Source organism: Lipophrys pholis, assembly GCF_963383615.2.
Source record: "Lipophrys pholis genome assembly, chromosome: 17".
Lineage (NCBI taxonomy): Eukaryota > Metazoa > Chordata > Actinopteri > Blenniiformes > Blenniidae > Lipophrys > Lipophrys pholis.
In genome coordinates this window covers 353,502-369,544 of record NC_137643.1, presented here as the reverse complement: position 1 = coordinate 369,544, position 16,043 = coordinate 353,502, and the positions used below count along the sequence as shown (strand labels likewise).

At 46.9% G+C, this 16,043-nt stretch overlaps 2 protein-coding genes across 4 annotated transcripts in view; one reads left to right on the top strand and one right to left on the bottom strand.

Annotated features, from left to right (window-relative positions):
- LOC308122783 (sodium/hydrogen exchanger 3-like) overlaps positions 1–2,013 on the top strand; it is a 30,528-nt gene extending 28,515 nt beyond the window's left edge. Inside the window, exons 16-17 of one of the 3 annotated variants that reach the window (XR_013936168.1) lie at positions 54–449; positions 1,699–2,013. Coding sequence is in view for 1 of the 3 variants with exons in the window: in XM_080484865.1 (XP_080340991.1) it covers positions 54–382 (329 nt within the window). In the remaining 2 variants the exon portion in view is untranslated. Of the gene's footprint in view, positions 1–53 lie in introns of all 3 variants that reach the window. The other 2 variants (XR_013936169.1, XM_080484865.1) reach the window with 2 other exon arrangements.
- On the bottom strand, positions 2,005–14,875 carry olah (oleoyl-ACP hydrolase). Its single transcript, XM_080484866.1, has 6 exons — positions 14,631–14,875; positions 12,966–13,104; positions 12,798–12,897; positions 3,376–3,545; positions 3,066–3,148; positions 2,005–2,825 (listed from the first exon to the last, which is right to left on the bottom strand). The coding sequence occupies exons 1-6, from the start codon at positions 14,755–14,757 to the stop codon at positions 2,683–2,685; spliced, it is 762 nt and encodes a 253-aa protein (XP_080340992.1). The 5' UTR covers positions 14,758–14,875; the 3' UTR covers positions 2,005–2,682.
- Positions 14,876–16,043: the final 1,168 nt, after the last annotated feature.

The window sequence follows — 16,043 nt, the reverse complement described above, 5'->3', positions numbered from 1 at the left end:
ATGTCTTCAGCGAAGACTCATCAGCACTGACTCTGTTTCTGTCTTCTGTCCAGCCGGGATCGAGAACCCGGCCTTCATGCCGGACCTGGACCCCACTGACCCGATGCAGATCCCGCCCTGGCTGGCGGAGGCGGAGCCGGACAGTGGCGCCGTGGCGCCGTCGCAGCGCGCCCAGGTGAGGCTACCGTGGACGCCCAGCAACCTGCGGCGTCTGGCTCCTCTCCGCACCAGCACCCGCTCCACCGACTCCTTCATGCTGGCCGACGTTCCCGCCGAGCAGCAGCCAGGCGACGAGCGCTGGACGCCGCTGCCGCCTCCTTCGCCTCCTCCTTCGCCTCCTCCACCTCCACCGCCTCCCCACAGAGACGGTGACCACATGTAGCAGGAAGGACCGCCATGTCCCACAGTCCAACCCGCCAGGAGAGACTCCAAACCGTCCTCAGTCAGGGGTGTCAAACTCAGATTAGCGTTAAAATGTTAGCAAGACCCTCTTCCAGGTGCTCCTTGGCCAAACGCCAAACGCCAAACCTAAAGCTTCCCTTCCAGTGTGACGGGGCGCGAGTTTGAAACCCAGTTGCAACAGGAAGGCATCCAGCATCAAAACTATCCAAATCATTAGTGCGAGGTCAGTGTGGTGAAACAGGAAGCACGAGGAAGAGAAACTTACTCCTGGATTGTGTCACAGCTTTCATATTTCTTTGTTTTGAAGTTGAAAATAATCCCAGGGATTAGATTAAGAGACGCTTTGGAAAATAAACAAATAAAACAGAGGCTCCAAAACAGCGTAAAAATGGCTAAAAAGACCTCAAATGGTTCAAGCATGATGTAAAAAGGGCTAAAATCATGTGAAAGTTCTAAAAGGAAGTAACAATTAGTAAAACAACCAAACGTTTCTAAAGACGTGTTTAATCCAGACGTGTTTAATCCAGACGTGTTTAATCCAGACGTGTTTAATCCAGACGTGTTTAATCCAGACGTGTTTAATCCAGACGTGTTTAATCCAGACCAGAGTCTCTTCAGGGAATAAAGGTTTGGTTCAGGCAGAAGAACTGAAGCACGGATTCTGAACCAGAGCTCAGCAGCTCGGTCTCCGTTCATTTACAAACCATCGTCCCAGCGGGTGGGATTAGAGGACGGGACGTAGAGCGCAATGCATTCTGGGTACTAAACAAGGAAAGAGTTGGAAAATATCTCATGGGCCGACGTGGAGTAGTGAGGAAGAAGTAGTGATGAAGACTTTATATTGCGGTTGTTTGTGGCTAACCTGTAGCCACGAGCTAACTAGCCTAGCCACCAAGTGAAACGAGTCCCAGACTATCCAATGAGAAATGCCCGTAAAACAAAACGTTTCTAAAACGACATCAAAAGGTTTTAAAACAGCTTAGAAAAAGACTCTAACCACGTTCAGAGGTTCTAAACTGACATAAGAAGTTCGACAACGATGTGAAAATGGCTAAAGCGACATAAAAAGGGCGGAACCGCACTACTGCTAGCTGTGAAGCAAAACGAAGGAACGTGGAGGTTATCAATTACATCAGTGACACGCCGCCACCTGCTGGTTGGTCCTGGGTGTCAGGGTGGCCCCCAGTGGACACAACAGGGACTGCAGCAACTTAAAACTAAAGAGGTTTTCCTGGATTGATTGAAGCCTCAGGCCGGCCAGGTTTGGGCCACGGGCCTCATGTTTGACACCTCGAGACCAGGGAGAGTTTTCCTCTAGATTCCTGCGTTATTCTGTGAAAACATTGACGACTCGCTGAACTTCAGCTTTAACTTCGGTGAGTGCAGGTCCTCAGCGTGTTGATCTCTGATCCCTCTCTGGTTCTTAGTAAATCTAACACTAAAAATCTGTTTCTTTTCCCTGAATGTGATGAAACAAAACCTTTTGTAGGATAGTTCATTTAAAAAAACGTCACAACAGCAGGAGTGGTTCTGTGATTCTGACCTGACGCTGTGTTTGTGTGTTTCATGTTTTCCGGACTTGTACTTGAAGAATAAAGTCACTGAATGATTAACAGCTTTTATTTTTGACAAATTACACTTGGAATGTGGCGTCACATCGCGAGACGTTCCCCAGCTTGGTTCCATGTGTTTGGAACCTGAACTCGGTGGTCTCAGCAGTGTGAGGGGTTCACACTTTAGAATTAGACTGGGTTCTCACGGCAGCGTGGTTTCATGTCTCAGTCACACGGCGCAGCGTTTCAGGAGGTTCTAGAGTGGAGAAATTTCAAGACGCCACCTCGGCTCTGACACGTGGACAGACAAGACGCACATTAGCTGAAAACATGACGTCATCGCCCCACCTCTCGACCCTCGCCGTGATGTCACCCAACAACAACATGGCGGAGGACCTGCCCCAGGTGGAGCTGCAGAAGCTCGGAGCTTTAATAAGGCCACATGGTGGAGTTCATCAATTCCAGGTTTTCTTTCGCGATTTTCAGTGTATTTCTGTGGCAGTTACAGCCCCACCTATAGGCCTGGCATATGTACTACATCTTTTGAGAGGTTTTCATGGTGTGGTGTGGACAGGGTCTTGGTCTTCACTGAAACGTTTGGATCAAATCAGAGTGTAATAAACTGCGTCACATGATTTCATCAGTCACATCATCATGGACCGTTGTAAAGTGGCAGTGAGCTGAACGCTGCAGCGTGACGTTAGTGTGGAGAACTTGCCGTTCTTCATCACAAATAGTCCATGTCAGCCGTTTCCAGGTGCTTCCTGATGTAATCTAGGATGATCTCCTGGTTGGCAGGATCCTTCAGGTAGAAGTGAGCGCCGTCCAGCATCCGCACGGTGAAGTCTCCCGACGTCATCTCTTTCCAAGCTGTCAACAAAAAGACCTCTACACTAGTTATCCAGGCTTCACCTAAATCACAATTAGTAACAAGAAAATAAACATTTCTAACCACCACAGGCTGAACTGTGGATTAAAACCTCCCAGCACTGGATGTGGGTCGCTCTATTGACTTGTTCTGTTCACTACAGAAGATTATCGGGGATTTGTGATGTGCTGGAATAGGAAGAGTGACGTTCCTCAGATCCCAACAGGACTTCGGTGTCTGACCTTGTAGGTCGTGAGGGACGTCGTCTTTTCCATCGAAGCAGGTGACCGGGCAGGAGAGCAGCGGCCTGTCCGGCCGGTCGTACCTGCAGAGGGTCAAAGTTCAACTTTTTATTTCACAATTTTAGAAAATTCTACCGCTATAAAATAAGTTTATTATTTTCTCTTTATATAAGAAGAATAGAAACACCCCATGCCAACGTATCGTCATCCTGTTAACTGGTCATAATGACTGGTTAGATGAAGTCTCTGACTGTTAGCGACTTGCTGTATTGGAGCGTTGCGGCGTTCCTCTGGGCGTGGACTGGGTCACCTGTAGCTCTCCACCACCTGCAGGTCGGCCTTCAGGGCGGGCAGGAAGAGCCGCAGCACCTCTGGCTGGGACAGAAGCTCTGGAGGAGTTCCTCCGATAGAAGTCAACCACTTCAGGAAGTCGTCGTCCGACAGATCGCTTCGCTTTGTGGCCTGGATGCGAATCTCCGACTGCGACATCAACAACAACAACAACAACAACACAAGGATTCTTCTTCACTTACACAGTTTTGGTTTCATCTCCACGTTAGAACTGAAGCTAAAACGGATTTCTACGGTGGCCTGGAAGTGCAAAACACTACAAACTTCAAAAAACACTTCCCAATCGAGAAAACACTTCCAAACACAAGGTAACCGTGTGGTACCTGCTGACAGCAGGGTCGTCTCTGATTGGACACGCTGTCAATGACACGCTCACTGCTGACTGGACAGAAGCACGGTCCGTCTCTGGAACAGGAAGTTATTCCTGCCCACTGAAACACGGTCTGCGGTCCGTGGACAAGAGACTGTCTTCCATAGTTAAGAGACAAGATATTTTGTCCTCATTGTTGTCTCCAGGTACTGACGGCTGGTCGAGGCTTTGAAGGTCTATTTTAAAAGAGCTTCACTATCCGAGGCTTCAGTGACACACAGTGCTCAGGACATCGAGGGTTAATAAAATGAACTAACTAAATTAATTACAGACGAGCTGTTGACTGGGTGATTGTTTACTTTGGGTTTGATTTAACATGAGCGTTCCTGTTCCACGACACTAAATGATTGCATTGTTTCTTGCGGATACAGTAATGAGTTCTTGGCAGCAATCCAATGAGTGAAGACCCTGCCGTCAACAGGCTCCTGACGGTTCGTAGTCTTGTGGTGGACTTGGAAGTGTTTTTTGAAGTTTTTTGTTTTGCACTTCGAAGCCACCGAAGATTTCAGAGTGAAAAAGGTTGAAACTTCTGATTTAATCCTGATCATTTTCACCTCATGAGATACTATTTAAACGGTTAAAAATCTAAACTCTTCTCCTTGAAATATCTCTTAGGGCTTCGTATAAAGTCTGTGGTCGTAGGAACTGTTCAGTTAATTTACTGTATTATTTTAAATATCGAGCTCAGGAATCACAACATTAAAATCCACTGTGTTCTCCTAAATGACACTTCAGAAGTTGACAGAAATTGTTTTTGTTTGTTTGTTTTGCTTTTCTGTTTTTGTTGCATCATGTGTTTGGTGGACCGAATAAAAAACGACTTGTGACTGACCCTCGGCTCACTTGTTGGGAGTCGTGAGCACTGGTTTCATATTAGATGTTATTTGGACAATTAATTCTGTGTGTTTGAGACAACTCCTCCCTGCAGTTACCTGTAGCTTCCACTGGGCATCAGGATTCCTTGTCTGAGCGCCTAAACAGCATGGGGTTTAGGACCCAGCGGCACTCTTACCTGTGCAGGCAGAATAAAGGGGGTGTCGAGCGGCATTTTTTCCTGGTATGGAAAGTAATGGGAGGAGCTGCCAGCGCGAGTCTTCAGATCGCGCTGCCAGAGCGAGCTGTCAGAGCGAGCTGTCAAACAAGAGTAGTGCGCTCAGAGGCAACGTGATTCGTGAAAGTGGTGCATCTACAAGTCGTGGCGCTTTCAATTAGTGGTGCATCTGGAAGTCCAAGACAAGTCCCCTACACTATGAAAGATTCCCTTCTTTTTCTAACGCCCTTGGTGCGCGGAATGAGGTACGTAATGCAGTGTCTTATTTGACCTCTTACTGCAGGTGAAGCGGGTTGTGTCGTCTCATCTTTAAATACAGTTGTTGCATTTATTTAGTCTGTTTATTTATTTAATATTAAGGTTTAATGAATGGTACAATATTAAAGATTGACAGTTATTTGTGTCTGGTTTTAGGCAATTGAAATGGTTAAATAAAGTATGTTTATGAATTGTTTGCACTGTATGAGAATATTTAATTAAATAACTTGTATTTTGTACTGTCTTATAGTTTTCACGGTGCTCAGCTATGCTCAACTGCGAAATAAAAGGGGCAATGAGAAGCATCAGTCGAGACTCCAGCGTCTTGTTTTTTCAAACCCAAGGGCCGTTACAGTGAAAACTCAACGCCATATTGGGATCGTCTACCCAGCTCGCCTCGACATCTACCCCCAAGACCCAACCCAGTCTACATTCAACTGAAGGAAAAGGAAGATAAGGAACTACTAATCCACACACACACACACACTTTCAGATGCAATGAAAGACTTTTAAAAGAGTATATGAAGGATATTTGATTTGAACATTGATGGTTATTGCCATAAGGTTTGTGTGTGTGTTTTTCCTTTCTTCTTTTTTTTTTTTTTTTTGGGAGGGAGGCATTTTGAAACTCCAGATTTGGCAATGAGTGCGCCTTATGTATTTTATATTTATAACATAATTCTTGGCATTTATAATTAGAAATTGTTTCAGCTTCACTGTGCACTGTCATGACCACTGCTGTTTTTGCTGCATTTTGTTCGTTGCACTAAGCCCTCCTGAATGTCCAAGTTTTTTGTTGTTTTTGTTTTTTTGCTGTGCCGTATTTAGAGCCTCAGTAAGCAAATGAAGTACAGTTTAGGTGCATATTCAAACTAAGCGCATTAAAGTTAAAAATCACACCATGTCACTCAATGCCGAAACCAGTGAATCTTTAGACATACAACAAGAGATAAAAAGTCCTCGTCACAGAACGTTAACTCACAAGGCTAAGGAGATACGCGAGCAGACTGTCAAAGATAGAAAACAGGCTTTTAATAAAGACTACAATTCTTGGAAACATGAAGCAAAGGGGTGTAGAACAGCACTGAAGTCAGCCTGCTCACCAGACGATCTCGTTAAAATCGAAAAGGAAATTAGCAGGAAATACGATTTGATACGAGACCATTATGAATCCCTCTTATGCAACCAGTCCACCACTCCAGAGATTGTTGCCAGAATGGACACTTGTGCCATGCTGACTGAAGAGACGGTTAAATTGGTTAATAAACGACGAGAAGCGATTGAAAAATATAACGAGAGATTTGAAAAGGAAAGAGTGAGAATCATTTTAAACAAAGAACAATATGGGTCAGTTTTTGGGCTCACAGACACAGAGACGGTAGTCTCAGAAGCACGACAAGAATCGGACTCCTCCAGCCTACTTTCCAGTAGCTCTAGTAAAAAACTGGATGCAGAAGCGGAACTCGCAGCCACTCGTGAAAGAGCAAAGGCAATGAAGGATATTCAGGTTCAACAATCACAGCTCCTTAAACTGGAAAACGAATTTAAACTTGAAGAGGCAAGGTTGGTGGCAGACTTAGAGCAGAAAAGGCTGGAGAGACGATCAAAATTAGAGGAGGAGCGAACAAAGCTAGAACAGCTGAAGGCAGAAAAGGAAATCCAGGTAGCAGCTGCTCGAGTGAGAGTTTATGAAAACCCCGAGAGTGATTTCAGAGAAGTAGAGGTTATACACCCAGGAACTGAATACGTAACTCCATTTAACCCAAATGCCCATGCATTCCAACCTCAACCAGCACCTTTGGGAGCGATGGCGGCCTTTGATGCTACAAACTTAGCCCAAGCCTTGGCAAGTTCATTAAGTGTGAGCCGTTTACCAGTCCCTGAACCGACAATCTTTGATGGAAACCCTATGAAGTTTGTTGACTGGAAAACATCGTTCATGACCCTTATTGACCAGAAACCCCTCCCTGCGAGTGAAAAAATGTTTTATTTGAAAACTTACCTCACTGGAGATGCATACAAGGCTGTAGAAGGATTCTTTTATAGGAACTCGGAGGACGCCTACACTGGGGCCTGGAAGATCTTACAGGAGAGATTCGGGGATCCTTTTGTCATGCAGAAAGCCTTTCGAGACAGGCTCACCAAATGGCCTAAAATCAGCGCAACTGACCCCATCGCACTGCGAGAGTTCGCAGACTTCCTACGAGGGTGTGTAGAGGCTATTACGCACATCAAGGGCCTGGCGATCTTAAATGATTGCGAAGAAAATCACAAGTTGTTAAAAAAGTTACCAGAGTGGGTTGTGCGGAAATGGAGCAGAATTGTCACAGATGAGTTGGATGGGTCGGGTAATTATCCAGATCTTGAACGGTTCTCATTGTTCTTAAATAGAGAAGCTCGGATAGCCTGCAACCCGATAACCTCTCCACTCCTCATAAGTATGAACACAGAAGAGGAAAGGCCACTTCGGAGGGTAAGAACTCTAAATACATATACCCAACCTAAGAATTCCAACCGAGAGATGCAAGCTACCTTAATAGATCAAGTCAGACCACTATGTTTGGCTTGTAAGGAGGAGACACATGGCATTGCCAGATGCCCCACCTTTATTTCAAAGACCTTGGAAGAAAAGAGAGCTTTCATCCGGGATGAGCGCCTTTGTTTTGGGTGTTTGAGGAAGGGACATGTGATCAAGAACTGTAAACGGCGACATACCTGTGCCTCATGCAATCGTCGACACCCAACGTGCCTGCACGATGAAGGGAGACCAAGGCCAGTTGAAGCAACTGAGGCCGACTCAGGCCCCACAATTATCCACAGAGGCGACGGAGTTCACAGCGCCGTATCCCACGCATCCATTCAGCATGCCCCAGCTACCTCCAGTATAGTGCCAGTTCTGGTGTCTTCAGTACAAGAGCCACAGAAGGAAGTCCTCACATACGCACTACTTGACACGCAAAGCGATTCAACGTTTATCCTTGAAGACCTGCTCAAACACTTGAATGTTGATCCTCAGCCAATAATGCTGAAGCTCAGCACTATGACAACAACAAACACGATTACAGCAAGCAACAGCATTCAAGGCCTACAAATCCGGGGACTCCATTCTGTAAAACGGCTCAAAGTAAGACAAGCCTACACGCGGAGTTTTATTCCAGTGGACAAATCCTACATCCCATCAAGAAAGACAGCATCACAGTGGCCTCACCTCAAGCATCTGACGGAAAAAATGGCCCCGCTTCAGGACTGTGAAGTCGGATTGCTAATTGGTTACGACTGCCCATCAGCGCTGGCTCCACTGGAAGTCGTAACAGGGGGAGAGGATGAACCATTTGCACAACGCACTGAACTTGGGTGGAGTATCATCGGCTCATCTAATCCTTTTTTGGACAGGCAGGAAAGTCAGAGCTTTGTACATCGCGTCACAGTAAAAGAAATTCCAACTCCAGCAGTGACAGACATTCTAAAAATCTTAGAGTTGGATTTCAATGAAAGGACTTATGAAGATAAACATGTCTCCCAAGATGATGTCCACTTCATACAGTTTCTCAGTAGCAACATCAGACAAAGGGAAGATGGACACCTTGAGATGCCCCTCCCTTTTAAGAACAACAATCCACCGAAACTCCCAAATAATAAGAGACTAGCCGTTCTTCGTCTGCAGTGTCTGAAAAGAAAGTTAAAGACAAATGGACTGTATTACAATCACTACAAGACGTGTATGGAAGAGATGATCAGCAAGGGCGACGCAGAGTTGGCATCTACACCAACGGTTGGAGAGTCTGTTTGGTATCTCCCTCACCACGGGGTCTATCACCCAAGCAAACCAGAGAAACTGAGAGTTGTTTTTGACTGCTCTGCACGGTTTCACGGCCTCTCTTTGAACGACAAGTTGCTAACCGGACCAGACCTAATCAACTCACTGGTGGGAGTCCTCTGTCGTTTTAGAAAGGAGACCGTGGCCATAATTTGCGATATAGAAAAAATGTTCCATCAGTTTCCTGTTGCCCAAACATGCCGCAATTACCTGAGATTTCTATGGTGGGAACATGGAGAATTGGAAAATGAACCACAAGAATACTGGATGGCTGTCCACCTCTTTGGGGCGGCCTCATCTCCTGGATGTGCTAGTTTCGGTTTAAAACACCTGGCACGAGAACATGCTGTCGAATACCCAGCAGCGTCTGCCTTCATTCAGAAAAACTTTTATGTCGATGATGGGCTGACTAGCGTGCGATCTGTTGAAGAGGCTAAAACACTGATAACTGAAGCAAAGGATTTGTGTAAAAGAGGAGGGTTGCGCCTTCACAAGTTCAACTCGAGCCACAAGGAAGTCCTTAATTGTGTGCCCCCCTCAGAACGAGCCACAACTCTCGAGCCTCTTAATCTAATGATGGAAGCGATTCCTGCAGAACATGCTCTTGGTATTCAATGGCTGATCAACCAAGACTGCTTTACCTTCAATATTAACCCCAAGGATCGGCCCCTCACCCGCCGCGGTGTTCTGTCAGTCGTTTCCTCCTTGTACGACCCCCTTGGGTTTGTTGCCCCCTTTATCCTGATCGGGAAATCCATACTCCAGGAGCTGTGTCGCAGGGGCTTAGGATGGGATGACCCAATGCCAAAGGATTTGAGAGCAGAGTGGGAAGAGTGGAGGATGGGTCTTGAGAAGTTGAAGGACATAAGAATCCCAAGATGCTATCACCCGCAAAATTTCAGCAACTTGGTTCAAACTGAACTACACCACTTCTCTGATGCCAGTACCAAGGGGTATGGTGTATGCTCATATCTTAGGTATAAGGATGACAATGACAATGTTCACTGCAGTCTCGTGGCAGCAAAGGCCAGAGTGGCACCAACAAAGCTGACAAGCATCCCAAGGTTAGAGCTCACAGCTGCAGTGGTTGCGACTAAACTTAGCGTCATGCTGAGACATGAGTTGAACATGGAAATCGACAGAGAGCTTTTTTGGACAGATTCTCAAGTAGTGTTAGGATACATCAACAATGAAACACGGAGATTCCATGTGTTCGTTGCAAACCGGGTTCAGCTGATCAGAGACAACACCAACATCAGTCAATGGCATTATATCGATACAACCGAAAACCCAGCTGATCATGCTTCCAGGGGCCTTTATGCAACACAAATCCCTAGTTCCAACTGGTTCTCTGGCCCAAAATTTCTCTGGGAACAAGAAATCCATCTAAAACCCCATCCCACATCAGAGCTGCTCACTGGCGATCCTGAAGTCAAGACAGTCCTTGTGTCAGTGACCCAAGCCAGCAACAACTTTGACACTCTCAAGCGCCTGAGTGAAATTTCTTCATGGACCAAGCTCCTTAAGGTGGTTGCGAGGATCAAGAGACTTAGACCAAACCAGAGACCGCACTGTGAAGTGGTGAGCGCCTTAGAAAGGGAGAGAGCTGCTCAAGTAGTGATTAAGCTTGTTCAGCAACAATTTTTTGCACAAGAGTTGAAGATGCTTAAGGAGGGTAAGTGTCTTCATGGTTCCAGCCATCTCTTTTGCCTTGACCCCATCTTGCGTGAAGGAGTTATTTGTGTGGGAGGGAGACTAAAACAATCATCCCTCGGTGAGGAATTAAAACACCCAGTTATCCTTCCCAGGGACAGCAACATTACCATGCTGATTCTGACCCACTGTCACAAAGGGGCCTATCATCAAGGCCGGGGTCAAACCCAAATGAAGGTCAGAGCAGGCGGGTTTTGGGCCATTGGTGGGAGTAAGCTAGTGGCTAAGTTAATCCGAAATTGTGTGCAGTGCCGGAAACTCCGAAGACCCACGGAAGAACAAAAGATGGCAGAACTCCCCGCTGAGTGCACCGAAGTTTCGGCTCCTTTCACATGCAGTGGAATGGACTGCTTTGGACCCTTTCTAATTAAGAAAGCTCGCAAAGAATATAAAAGATATGGCCTCATCTTCACCTGCTTCTCCTCTCGCGCCATCCACGTTGAAATGCTTGAAGATCTGTCTACTGATGCATTCATAAATGCCGTGAGGTGCTTCATCAGTATCAGGGGGGCAGTTCGGCAACTTCATTGTGATCAAGGTACGAACTTCGTGGGAGCAAGAAATGAGTTGAAAGCGGCACTCAAACAATGCGACACCAAGTCCTTGGAGGCCTTCTTAAGTGAACAACACTGTGATTTTGTTTTCAACCCCCCCTCTGCAAGCCACGCAGGTGGCGTCTGGGAACGCCAAATTCGCACCGTCAAGAATGTTCTGAATGCCGCCCTCAGTCAGTGCCCAGGCAGACTCGACGACTCCTCTCTTAGAACATTGTTCTACGAGGCAATGTCTATTGTAAACAGTCGTCCGTTAACTGTTGATGGACTTAATGATCCCATGGCACTGGAGCCGTTGACACCCAACCATCTCATTATGATGAAAACCAGAGTTGCGCTGCCACCTCCTGGAAAATTTGTGAAAGAAGACCTGTATGCAACAAAGAGGTGGCGTAGAGTCCAGTATCTGGTGGAACAATTCTGGAGTCGGTGGAAGAAGGAGTACTTGACGGGTCATGTAACCGGTCTTAAGCGTTCAGGAGCAATGGGCAGAAATCCCACAGGAGTTAGAGTGGAGGTTTGTGATGGGATTTGGTGGGAGTGTGACTGACCCTCGGCTCACTTGTTGGGAGTCGTGAGCACTGGTTTCATATTAGATGTTATTTGGACAATTAATTCTGTGTGTTTGAGACAACTCCTCCCTGCAGTTACCTGTAGCCTCCACTGGGCATCAGGATTCCTTGTCTGAGCGCCTAAACAGCATGGGGTTTAGGACCCAGCGGCACTCTTACCTGTGCAGGCAGAATAAAGGGGGTGTCGAGCGGCATTTTTTCCTGGTATGGAAAGTAATGGGAGGAGCTGCCAGCGCGAGTCTTCAGATCGCGCTGCCAGAGCGAGCTGTCAGAGCGAGCTGTCAAACAAGAGTAGTGCGCTCAGAGGCAACGTGATTCGTGAAAGTGGTGCATCTACAAGTCGTGGCGCTTTCAATTAGTGGTGCATCTGGAAGTCCAAGACAAGTCCCCTACACTATGAAAGATTCCCTTCTTTTTCTAACGCCCTTGGTGCGCGGAATGAGGTACGTAATGCAGTGTCTTATTTGACCTCTTACTGCAGGTGAAGCGGGTTGTGTCGTCTCATCTTTAAATACAGTTGTTGCATTTATTTAGTCTGTTTATTTATTTAATATTAAGGTTTAATGAATGGTACAATATTAAAGATTGACAGTTATTTGTGTCTGGTTTTAGGCAATTGAAATGGTTAAATAAAGTATGTTTATGAATTGTTTGCACTGTATGAGAATATTTAATTAAATAACTTGTATTTTGTACTGTCTTATAGTTTTCACGGTGCTCAGCTATGCTCAACTGCGAAATAAAAGGGGCAATGAGAAGCATCAGTCGAGACTCCAGCGTCTTGTTTTTTCAAACCCAAGGGCCGTTACACGACTAATTTGATATGTTCCACTCACGCATGACGCATTGACTTCTAGAATGTACGAGAGTTCTAGAGGGTGACAGAGTTTTCATGTGAGAAACCTTTTGTGTTTAGACGTTTTGAAAACAATGTCTGTTTCCACGGAAACAGCAGAACCACTGAAACCCTGCCAAGAACACATGAAACTGCTAAAACAAAAAAAAGAATCGCTGTGTTTTGACTCGACACGTGAAAATAAACTCACATATGGTGCAGAAGCGCCGGACAGGAAGATGTGAACCGGCTCCACGTTGTGACGCTTCTTCAGAGCGTCTGCGACGGCGACGCTCGTGAAGGCCCCGAAGCTGAAACCCAACAGCAACAACCTGACGTACCACGATGAGGGGAGGACAAAGCTCTGGGACACGCTCACCTGTGGCCAAAGAGAGCGAACGGCTTCTCCTTCAGGACGGGCAGCAGCGCCTCCACGACTTCATCCACGATCTGCTGCATGCTCTGGAAGAACGGCTCCTTCCCACGACTCTCTCTGCCCGGGAGCTTCACGCCAAACACTGAACCACCACACAAAACCTGAGTGAGTTCCTGAAGACGCTGCAATGACCGCTGGCACAGTCAGGATTAAAGTGTCCGCAGCTTTTCAGCAGATATAAAGAGCAGAAACCAGAGCGTTGCCATAGCAACATGTTTGCAGTTGTGTGCATGTCAAAGAGCGAGCCAGGATCATCCGGGGGACAAGTTATTTGAAATAAAAAGTAACTCTAGTTACTTGCATTACTTGAGCTGTTGGTCATGTTAGGATGTCACAGGAACGTGTTTAGCATTAGCATTGCGTGTAAGATTAGCATGTTCCTTCTCAAACTGTCAGTTTAATGAACTAAATATTATTCTGACCCCTACAGTGATAACAGCTCAACAAACAACACACAGAATATTAAAAGCAAAGCAAAAGTTACTTCTTCCAGTAACTAATTACTTTATATTAGTGCTGTCAAAAATAGCATGTTAATTTAATTAACTTGAAACGTTTAATGTTAAAAAAATTTACGTAATTAACATAGTTTTGTTTACTTCTGGTTGTTCTATTTTATTTATCTTTTTAACTCCCTTAGCAGAGCAGCATGAGCAGCGTCTCTGGATGCAGCGCCGTGACCACAGAGCAGCACAATCCTGAGGGGAATAATATTAAGGCAGAAAGTTTCACTTTACAAAGTTCCCTGACGGCGGATTGAGAAAGAAAAAGTCATTAGTTTTACTTTGAAAAGCAGAATTTAACGACCACAGAAGTAATTCTGCAGTAAAACAGCAGGTTGCCATGTTGGCTGACCAGGAGCCTCCAAACTGCTAAAGCTGGAGGAAATACTGCTAAAATATTAATTTCTACTCTTTCTCTGGCTCTCCTGTGTGTGTGTGTGTGTGTGTCTGTGTGTGTGTGTGTGTGTGTGTGTGTGTGTGTGTGTGTGTGTGTGTGTGTGTGTGTGTGTGTGTGTGTGTAGAAATCTTAAGTTCTCAAAGTGGTGGAGCTGCAAAACAAAACCCAGACTAATGTTTGATGTTTATTGATTAATTTATTGATGTTTTTATTATTTTGCTGATCTTAGAGAGAAACGGTTTCACCAAAAACTAAAAGCTTATAAACGTCTTTGAATTTAAATGTTGAGTCGTCATTAATTCCGTGGTTTTCCCTGATTAAACCTCCATTACAAGCTTCAGTAGAAAAACTGTGATTAATCACAATTATCTACGGAATATTATGCAATTAATTACTTTTTTTTAAATCGTTTGACAGCATTAATTTATAGATCACAGTTATGCCAGTAAGTATTCATGTCATTCTGAGTTTTCACGATTCTAAATGCATTTATATTAGCTTCATTTTAAATGTTTTATATTGTGAAGATCCTGTTTTATTTCTATGATTTAAGTGTAATTTTATGTATTATTTTACCTTAATGAAGCAAGTGTATGAACCCCCTACACACACACACACACACACACACACACACACACACACACACACACACACACACACACACACACACACACACACACACACACACACACACACACACACACACACCTTCCACAGAGCTGAGCGCGAGCCCCCAGCGTGCCCAGTGTGTGGACCCCCCTCCTGCCCAGGGGAAGCAGAAGAGTCTGGCCACAGCTTCCGGGCTCCTCCTGAAGCAGGTCACCACCTTCTCCATCCTGGAGCTCCACAACCAGGACCAGGACCGGATCCAGGACAGGGTCCAGGTCTCAGACCAGCTTCTTCTCTGATCAGTCAGTCAAACTTCCTTCTTCTCTTCTTCTGTGGTTCACACTGTGTTGGTATGTTAGTGTTAGTGTGTGTGTAGAGACCCCTGCAGGCTGGGAGGAGGAACTACACGCACCTCCTCCCGTCTGCTCGGTTCTCTCTCCCGGTGCGAAGCGGCTCGTGTGTCCGGTTCCATCCTCCCCTCAGACCCGCTCCATGGAGACCATGTACATCTTCTCCGGTCACTTCATATCGCTCACATTCCCTCATAAACAGAAACAAGCCATTTCGTGGTTTTTATTTCTGGGGAAGAAGAATAAACCCCGTCCAGGGATACAGAGACTTCCAGCCGGGAAGCAGGCAGCGAGGAGCGGGCAGCGGCGTCCAGTCCCCCCGGGGGGTCGCTCCGGACCGAGACCCCGTGGATGGAAGAGGTGGGTGAAGAGAGACAGGGGGGTGACGAGAGACAGGGGGGTGAAGAGAGACAGGGGGGGTGAAGAGAGACAGGGGGGTGAAGAGAGACAGGGGGGGTGAAGAGAGACGGGGGGGGGTGACGAGAGACAGGGGGGTGACGAGAGACAGGGGGGGTGAAGAGAGACAGGGGGGTGACGAGAGACAGGGGGGTGACGAGAGACAGGGGGGGTGAAGAGAGACAGGGGGGTGACGAGAGACAGGGGGGGGGTGAAGAGAGACAGGGGGGGTGAAGAGAGACAGGGGGGTGAAGAGAGACAGGGGGGTGACGAGAGACAGGGGGGGTGAAGAGAGACAGGGGGGTGACGAGAGACAGGGGGGGGGGGTGAAGAGAGACAGGGGGGATGAAGAGAGACAGGGGGGTGAAGAGAGACAGGGGGGGTGAAGAGAGACAGGGGGGTGAAGAGAGACAGGGGGGGTGAAGAGAGACAGGGGGGTGACGAGAGACAGGTGGGTGAAGAGAGACAGGGGGGTGACGAGAGACAGGGGGGTGAAGAGAGACAGGGGGGGTGAAGAGAGACAGGGGGGTGACGAGAGACAGGGGGGTGACGAGAGACAGGGGGGGTGAAGAGAGACAGGGGGGTGACGAGAGACAGGGGGGGGGTGAAGAGAGACAGGGGGGGTGAAGAGAGACAGGGGGGTGACGAGAGACAGGGGGGTGACGAGAGACAGGGGGGGTGAAGAGAGACAGGGGGGTGACGAGAGACGGGGGGGTGAAGAGAGACAGGGGGGTGACGAGAGACAGGGGGGGGTGAAGAGAGACGG

Bases quoted from the DNA above. Each gene is read 5' to 3' on its own strand.
- olah (XM_080484866.1), bottom strand. From the start codon at position 14,757: ATGGAGAAGGTGGTGACCTGCTTCAGGAGGAGCCCGGAAGCTGTGGCC. The intron at 3,546-12,797 runs GTGAGTTTATTT...TTGATGTCGCAG, and splicing joins CCGGCGCTTCTGCACCATAT to TCGGAGATTCGCATCCAGGC. The intron at 3,149-3,375 runs GTGACCCAGTCC...GACCCTCTGCAG, and splicing joins CAGGTGGTGGAGAGCTACAG to GTACGACCGGCCGGACAGGC.